The sequence below is a fragment of the Lolium perenne genome, chromosome 4 (assembly GCF_019359855.2).
Source record: "Lolium perenne isolate Kyuss_39 chromosome 4, Kyuss_2.0, whole genome shotgun sequence".
In the NCBI taxonomy this organism is placed as follows: Eukaryota; Viridiplantae; Streptophyta; class Magnoliopsida; order Poales; family Poaceae; genus Lolium; species Lolium perenne.
The window spans coordinates 401,265,915-401,275,238 of NC_067247.2; the positions used below are offsets into that span (position 1 = coordinate 401,265,915).

At 46.8% G+C, this 9,324-nt stretch overlaps 1 protein-coding gene across 1 annotated transcript; it reads left to right on the forward strand.

Moving 5' to 3' along the window:
- Positions 1-3,377: 3,377 nt before the first annotated feature.
- LOC139830765 (E3 ubiquitin-protein ligase SINA-like 10) lies at positions 3,378-4,078 on the forward strand (the record flags this gene model as incomplete). Its single annotated transcript, XM_071819583.1, has 1 exon — positions 3,378-4,078. A coding segment is annotated over one exon (669 nt), but the record flags the coding sequence as incomplete, so codon positions are not given.
- Positions 4,079-9,324: the final 5,246 nt, after the last annotated feature.

A 9,324-nucleotide genomic window follows, 5' to 3' on the forward strand; every position in this document is an offset into this window, starting at 1 on the left:
GGGCGGGGAGCGGGCGGTCAAGGGGGACGGCGGGGGCGGTCGGGAGGTGCGGAGGATCGGCGGGGACGGCGACGCGGGGGTCAGCATGCGGATCGACCCGGACTTGCTCGACTGCTCCATCTGCTTCGAGCCCCTCTGCCCTCCCCTCTACCAGGTTGCCTAATTTGCTCAGCTCTGCCAATTGAATTGGAATTCAGAATGTGCAACCTCCATATGCGTCCACAGTTAGTAGTTCTACTGCTTCGCTTTCCAGTATCTAAAAATGCATATCTGAGTGAAATTCCACACCACTGCAGCCAACTGATCTGACACTCACGGTAGCTTTCTGACCTTCATTCTATCATGTGCACATAGGCCACAGAGAAGCAGCACCAATTTAGGGATTAAAGACAACCAGTTCCCATTGTAGACATTTTTTCTTTCGATTAGTCAGTCTGGTTTATTTCCTTCTATAACTTCCTGCAGTATAACATGGCCCATTGCTAACTTCCTTCTGTATAACATGGCCATTGTCAAGCAAGAAGGTGAGACAAATATCATACCCCATAGCTTATAAGCACACACATTAGAACTATTGAAGACCCCTATGATACTAAAACCATCATGGAGCAAAACGTGAACAAAGCTATTACATGGATGGTTCTAAACACACGTAGAAGATTCACTTTTCTGAACAAATACAGTCGAGTCCACAAAGCTAAAGCCATGTGATCAATGCAATTTTCGCGCTATGTTTAAGGCGTGAAGCAAGCTGCAGACTCGCAGAGGCATGCACAATTAGTTCTGCTGCTTTGTATAACTCCGAGTGGACAAACAGTTGTGTAGAAATGCATATTTGAGCGAAAATGCGCATTATTGCGGCCAAACTGATCTAGCTCTGGCCGTACCTTTCTGATCTTCATTCTATCCCTGCATATGCCAGCACCGTTACTTTAGGGATTCTGATAATCAGTTCCCATGTTAGATATTTACTTTTGATTAGTTGCTCTTTTCGTTTAACTCTGATCATTTTCTGTATTTTAGGTTCTAGCAAAACTATATAGCGTGGCGATTGTTGTCATCATCAAATAAGAAATAAGAGTGAAACATAGAGCACACCGATTGTCATGTATTCCACTGTTTCTCCTACAAGTTTATACCTTTCACGGGGTGCCGCTCAACCTCTTTCTCTATGGCAGTCACCTCGTTATGTTCTGAAGGTCTCTACATTTTTAACTGAAAAACCACTAATGAAGAGTCAACACTAGTAAAACTGTATCATTTGTATTTGCTTTTCTGAGCACATAGGCTCGAGAAGCCATGTGATCGACATAATGTTTTGGTGTGTCTTTAAGGCGTGAATTAAGCTGCAAAGGAAGAACTGGCGTCTCCGCTGGCATATGAACTGGTCTCTTGAAAGACCAGACTTTAGAGAAGTTCATTTTTCATAAGAAGAAAATTTGAGATTGCGCTTACATGATCACAGCTTGTTTTGTGTATTTGACAGTGCCAAAACGGCCACGTAGCATGCTTTTCCTGCTGGTCAAGGCTCAGCAACAAGTGCCACGTTTGTTCTCACGATGCTATCTTTGCGCGAAACATTGCGCTGGAGAAGATCGTCGAGTCCATCAAGTCCTCCTGTGCATATGCCAAGTGGGGCTGCTGCAACCTGGTTAGCTATGCGCAGAGAAGCACCCACGAAGAAGCCTGCCTCTTTGCCCCTGCACAACCACCTTGATATAATAGTAATAAGTATGCTGTTGTTGTTCCTTGTTAGCTAGCCAGCACGCATGGATGGGTCGATTTGCTAGCTCGAGCGAGCAACTGCACACAGATTATTTTGGTTGGTTCCAGCTTGGGCGTAACTGAGGTTATATTCATTTTTATCTCACTAGACGGGTAGAGCAAGCAAAACATTGAGAAGCACACACGTGTATTAATTAATTCATCATTTTTAATGGATAATAAACGTTTTGATCAAAGGTATATTGGGGAACGGGGCAAATCAGATCAACATTATGGAGTGGGTATAGAGGTAGAAACCGAGCCGCCTGGCATGCATCAAAGTAGTATGCCTAATAAAATAGAGACACACCTCGTTTTTCGCTACGTTCTGTTTTATGAGGAGACTCAATCGTTGTGACTCGTCATCATGTGGACAGTTGTTTCCACCATCAAGCAAGGAAACGAAGAGTTAGGGAGAGTCTAACACCAAACTTTCACACCCGCGCGCTCATCTTCTTCCCGCCCTGCCTCGGCAAAATTCGAACCAGCCAGAAGCCCAGAGCTGCTCTATAAGTAGGAGCCCATCGCGAGGCACCGCGTGCGGGAATCGCGTGTGACTTAGACTTTGACTTTTACTTGTCGAGGAGAGGAGAGGAGAGGCGGGCACCGTCGTCGTCGTCGCCGGCCGGCTGGCTGGACACAGATCGAGCAATGGAGGCGACCATGGACGTTGTTGTCTTCTCAGTGGCCTGCGGATCCGTAGGATGCAGGCGAGCGAGGAGGCGAGCAGCGATCCATCCGTAGGATGCAGGCGAGCGAGGAGTCGATCCGTCCGTCGTCGTCGTTGAGGTATTTATATAAGAGCAAGTTTATGATACTGTCATGTTTTCATATAATTAAGCAGAATCAGCAGAACAACTTCTGAATCACAAATCACAGATGCCCAGTCAAATTTTCTGCTTGTGCACACATGCATTGCATGGGCACCTGTTTAGTTGATGGATAACAAGTGGCTTCTGCAAACAAACAAAATCGTAATTAAACAATAGGAATGCTGTCATGGACAGGAGGCACCAGACCAGGCTGCCAGGGAGGGAGGATGAACATATGACAGATACTGATAATAAGTTCCCATGTTAGATATTTAATTTTGATTAGTTGCTCTTTTCGTTTAACTCTGATCATTTGCTGTATTTTAGGTTCTAGCAAAACTATATAGCGTGGCGATTATTATCATCATCAAATAAGAAAGAAGAGTGAAACATACAGCACACCAATTGTCATATATTCCACTGTTTCTCCTACAAGTTTATACCCTTCACGGCATGCCGGCCTCTCAACCTCTTTCTCCATGGCAGTCACCCTGTTATGTTCTGAAGGTCTCTAAATTTTTTAATTGAAACCCCAATAATGAAGAGTCAGAACTCGTAAAACTGTATTATTTGTATTTGCTTTTCTGAGCACGTTGACTCGAGTCAAGAAAAAGCCATGTGATCAGCATAATGTTTTGGTGTGTCTTTAAGGCGTGAATTAAGCTGCAAAGGAAGAATTGGCGTCTCAGCTGGCATATGAATTGGTCTCTTGAAAGACCACACTTTAGAGAAGTTCTTTTTTCATAAGAAGCAAAATTTTAGATTGCCCTTACATGATCACAGCTTGTTTCGTGTATTTGACAGTGCCAAAACGGCCACGTAGCATGCTTTTCCTGCTGGTCATGGCTCAGCAACAAGTGCCACGTTTGTTCTCACGATGCTATCTTTGCGCGAAACATCGCGCTGGAGAAGATCGTCGAGTCAATCAAGTCGTCCTGCGCATACGCCAAGTGGGGCTGCTGCAACCTGGTTAGCTATGCGCAGAGAAGCACCCACGAAGAAGCCTGCCTCTTTGCCCCTTCGACATGCCCTATTCCTGGTTGTGGATATAGAGGCTTCACTGGATGTTGGTCAGGTCACTTCCTTGTCGACCATAGTGCTGATTGCTTGCATTTCGTCTATGGCCAGCCCTTTGAAGTGAATCTGGAGGTGTCCCTGCCTTTTCTAGTTCTTCTTGGAGAGGACGATCACCTCTTCCTGCTTCTGAACAAGAACATGATGCCCTTCGGGCACGCATTTACGGTGGTTTGTCTGAGGACCGGTAATCTGAATTGGAAATTCTCCTACGAAATTATAACAGCTAGTGGAGGGAACCCTGAAAACTCCCTGCAGCTGAAGGCTTCTGTCACAAATACAAAGGAGTGGGGTGGCATGCACCCTGCAGAAGCATTTCTTCTGGTTCCATATGATTTCTGCAGTTCTACCAGCCTAACGCTCCATGTCGCTGTTGCAAGGTCTGCCTCTGTATGATGTGGATCTGTCCACATGTCGGCCACTGTCCCCGCTGCGCCGCCTTCCCGGACGAATGCCCTCTCCTCCCACCGGTTGGTCATGGAGGAGAACACATGCGCCACATACAGCGACGGTGGCCATTCCACGAGTCCCAAGGTGTCCTTCGCCTCCTTGGCCTGGAGGTGCTCACGTCGGCCCGCTCTTGAACACCACCGTGGTTCGTTGTCGGTGTACAACCAGTCCTCCCCGTCGTCTTCGTCGCTGTCGATATGAGGCGGCGCCGCACTGTCCGCGAAGAAGAGTCGCGCCACGTTGAACGTCGGAGGCGGCGAGTCGTCGGGTTTGGGGGACTCGGGCTCGCCGGGCAGCTCAGGCAGGAGGAACACCTCGTGGTGGAGAGAGACGGCTGGATCGAACACGAGGTACGCGGCGGAGGAGACCCCCCAGGGCTCCGTGCGCGGGGACGGCGGCGGCGGAAGCGTCGCCGATCGGCGCGTGGCCGGGTTGTAGACGAAGCGCGCACCCTCGGTGGCCTCGCAGAGGAGGAGGCCGCTGCAGTGGTCCACGAAGGCGGTGCACCACGTGGTCGGCGAGACGGGCGTCGACGCCACCGCTTCCGCCGCCGCGCGCGAAGAAGTAGGTGTCGCTCCAGCCGTCGGCCGTGAAGTTGATGAAGGCGGCGCGCGGCGCGCCCGGCAGGAGGTGCGGGAGGACCAGCCTGCGGCCGTCGATGGTGGCGCGCCAGTGAGCGCAGACGCGCCTGCACTCGGCGAGGTGGCGCAGCGGGACCACACGGCGGAGGATGCCGGCGAGCACCTCGTGGGGGAGATCCATCGGATGTTGGCGGTGCTGCAGGCCTGCAGCAACCGCCGCCGCCGCCGCCGGGCTCTATCAATCTTCGCGCGTAGGTACAGATCAGGTTGAGACCGGATCTAACAAGAACTACCAACAGACAGGGACTTGTTGCAGTGAAGGCCCATCTAGTTTTAAAGCCCGGCAGGCTAACCCAACAAATGTATAACTTTACTATGCAACTTTGTTTCTTGCTCTAAAAAAAGCAACTTTGTTTTATATCTTATAAAATTTTCTTTTATTACTAGCAACTGAAATCGGTCGACTTGCTTTGTATTGAATTCCCAGAATAAAAACACAGATGAGTTTACAACTACAAAAAGAGAATACAAGGATGTTCAGCCTCTACTCTATCCTGAAAATAGAATACTGATAAAATAAACTCAACCTGTACTCAGCATACATGATGGAATACAAGGATGTTACCGGCCAGCAACAAAGTAGAACTAATACCCTGGACGGATAACACATTGTCAAGCTACGTCACCAAAGAGTTTGTTCAACACATCACCTGAATACCTGATACAAAGCTTTCTACCGAAATGAGAAACAACATTCTTTTAAGTTCAACAACTCTTTGGCTAGCTAAGTAAGTACATTGCACATGTTGTTAGCTATCTGATCAATCGCTCCTGCCAGTTGTACAAATTCTGTCACTGGCTTTAGGATGAAGTCCAATTGGATAGTTATACAAAAAAGAGTTCATCCAAGCCGTCCAAGCAACATCGTTGATTGGTTGGTTAAGAATAAGATTATCCTTGCAAGGAGTGTAGAACTGTAGATGAACGATTCATGTGTGGTCAACGTTGGCGAAGTGGCCCCAAGCATCGCAACTCAAATGTTTGTAGGTAATCCCTCCGGTTTGAAAAGATCCACGCGGAGGCGTGGCTAACATATAACTAGGTAAGGCTCGTGTCGATTAAATCAGACTCGAGGTAGTAATAGTCAAACGCGTCGGAATGGCCGACATCCACAAAAGCAATACCTATGTATGGATGGTATCCCAATAAGTCGATGGGCTTATGGACATAGGATGAACTTTGACATGTAGTCGGTTCACTCTCTTCTAGCGCATCTGGATCGTCAACACTATGATCAACAGAAAATTCCCACTCAACAACAGCTTCCGGTGTTTAGTTGCGTGTAGCCCAGCCCAAATCGCGTTGGAGATTCGACGTCGCATGTTTGAAACCTGTTAGAGATATATTAGGCAGTTAGAGATATTACGGGATTTGTATAGGATTTGTACATCATCTCCTACCTTATCTTTAGGAGAGCTTCTTAGCCTCCAAGTCTTGTACTCCTATATATACTCACCCTGAGAGGCTCAATACATCATCCATCATATTCAATCAATCTCTCTCCCTCTCTATCGTTCTACATGGTACCAGAGCGACACGATCTTTGACCTAGCCAACAAGCTTCCGTGCTGCGCCGCCCCCGGGGAGGTTGATCTCCATGATCTACTCCGGGGGCTGCGCAACTCGTAGGAGAGTTCGTCTGATGATTGGTTGATTGGCTGCCCTCGAGTTTTTTCTTTCCAATCTGTAGATCGGTTCTTCTTTTTGTCTGTTCGTCGAGATCGATGTTTTATTTTTTGGTTTCGCCAATCATAGATCGGATTGAGTCGCCCACCGTATGTTGTCATCGCGCGCCTCTACACCGACAACGACGTCAATGGTCCACACCCGCGCACCCCTACCTTGGTAGGGTGCCGCGGTCCTCGGTAGCTATTCTGCCTACCTCGGCAGGCTGCTGCCGCTGCCCTGATGCGTCTGTCTTTTTCATCATCGCCCGGGACATCACCGACAACATCGTCAATGACTCCAATCTACGATGTGTCGTCCACACCATGGCACGTGCAGCGCCACCGTTGGTCTGATCGACCAACCCCGCGCACGTCTCCACCAAGAACGACCTCCAACACGCCATCCATGCAAAGGTTGCGTTCACATCTTCTCTAAACTAGTGACCTTACCATACTATCACACACAAAGAAAATACCAGTTCATCAATTCATCCTAACATTACGGCAGTTCATAAGCAGAGTTCCTAGCTACTACGAATGGCAGTTCATAAACATAGTCCCTAACTACTACGAATGGGGGTTTAACATTATAGTATGACGTTAATCAAAGGGGTTGTTCATAAGAGGGTGTCAGGAGGGATCAAATGGGAGTACACCAAAGGCGGATCAAGGGGAGTTTGTTCTTCATCATCTTCTTCTTCTCAGATGGTGGTCTGCCCTCTGGCCTCTCACATTGTGTTTGCCCACTCGAGCATCTTGTTCTTCTAGGCTTCATTGTCTCCTACCTCCACGCCATGGCCGATCTCAACTTCATCAAGCAGAAAAGGTACTTCAAAGTACTCATCCTCGCCCCAACCTAAGATGTAGTTGTGAATAATGCAGCAATCAACAACTATCTTGACTTGAGCGTCGTAAGTGTGGAAAGGTTTCTAGTCAAGGACCTTAAACCTATTCTTCAAAGCAGCAAAAGCTCTCTCAATGGTGACTCTAAGACTCGAGTGTCTCGGATTGAACAACTCTTTTGCATTATGCAGCATGTTCCTTGCACTAAACTCGTTGAGGTGGTACCTTGTTTTTCTGAAAGATGGTAGAATCCCAGGCTGGCATGCATATCTAGCATCTCGTAGGTAGAACTTACCATCAAGGATTTGCATACCATCAGGCATGGACAAGCTATCACCCAAGATGGATGCATCATGAGCTGAACCCTCCCAACCAGGAAGCACATATGTGACCCTCAGATCGAAATCCACAGCGGCTAGGATATTCTGGTTGGTGTAGTGCTTCCTTCCCTGGAATGTAGTAGATTGTGCTTTTGGCACCCTTGTTGTCACATGAGTGCCATTGATGGTTGTGAAATACGCCATGTTTTCTCGCGTTTAAACCCCTAGCTAAGTCAAGAAATTGACTAAGTTTACCTCTCAACTTGCCACTAATGCCCAATCAATGCAAAGATGTGCAATCTCTTCTATTTTTGGATGTTGTGCAGGATATCACGTCATAATGGCAAATGTACCTGCAATTACTGAAGAAAATCGCGTCAGGAGTATGGCAAAGTTAACTACGCTCGGAAAGGCGGTTCCAGGGGCTTTAACGAGCATCGGTACGGGCGGGGCCCGTACCGTCCGCCCGTACCACCCGCGGCTGCGTTCCCGAGGTCAAACACTATAAAAGTCGTGAAGGGACCGATGCTGAAAAGAGAACCATTCGTCGCCAAACAGAGCCGCTATTCACCAGATCCATCTGCAACACAACGAAGGAGATCCATCCCCATAGTTCATCCATTCCATCCTCCATCTCCTGCATAGCTATAGCCATCACCATTGTAATAGAGATCTCCTTGAGAATTGGCGACCATTGTAAGAACATTGTGATTTCAATCTAAGTATTTTGCATAATGATTTCTATCTTTGTTTTTGATCTTGATATTATGTGTGAGTAGTCCTGACGGGCTGCGGGTTGGGGTGAATCCTCACAGCAATTATGTGCATGTAATCTTATGTTATGTGTAAGGATTGAATAGGAGTTTTGCGATCTTGTATCCTTGTCTCTTTGCCTCGTCTTTGATGATTTGCAGGTACCCATATCATTCGAGAGGATCAAGGGAAGAGGTGGAAAGAGGCTGTGAGGACAATGGTTGGACCATTAGGCTCTTGTCACCTCTAGCTTTAGGGGCAAGGGTATTTACAGATGTGCTACTCACAAATCTCTTATCTCTATTTTATTTGTTACACATATGAGCTTTATTTATATATGTATGCATAGCTGCAGGTGAAACCTTAACCCGGGCCTATTTCCATCAATGAACACAACCCCCTTAAAAGTAAACTAGATAGGTCTGGTAAACTGAAGATAAAATACACTAGCAAAGTCTTGTAGACGTTTCCTTCATAAACCATTTAGCAGTGCTTCCCAAGGTTCGATTAAACCTAGGTCTTCTAGGGAAAAAGCTTACCATACTACAATCTGTAATTCGGATCAGAGGTATCAACCCTTTTTTTGGCGCCGTTGCCGGGGAAGCAATTTCGCTATTCCGGTAAGGTTACTAGATACCTTGTTAGTCATCTTATTTTTAGTTTTTAGTTTTATTTACTGTTATTAGTTTACTGTTTTACTTTTACTTGAAAACCCAAAAAAATTAGTTACTTGTTCTTTTTCAATCATAGAAGAAAAACCCAAAAAGATAATCACTATGGCAGAAAAGAAGCTTGGGGAATATGATATCCCAATGATGATTTTATTCGTGCACCCATAACTCAGCCCGCTGTTGAAGCGGAGAACTATGAAATTAAGCCTAATCTTTTAAGTTTGGTTCAGCAGAACCAATTTGTAGGCTCAGGTGCTGAGGATTCAGGTATGCACTTAAACACATTCACTGAAATATGTGATATGATGCGCATTAAAGATGTTGATCCA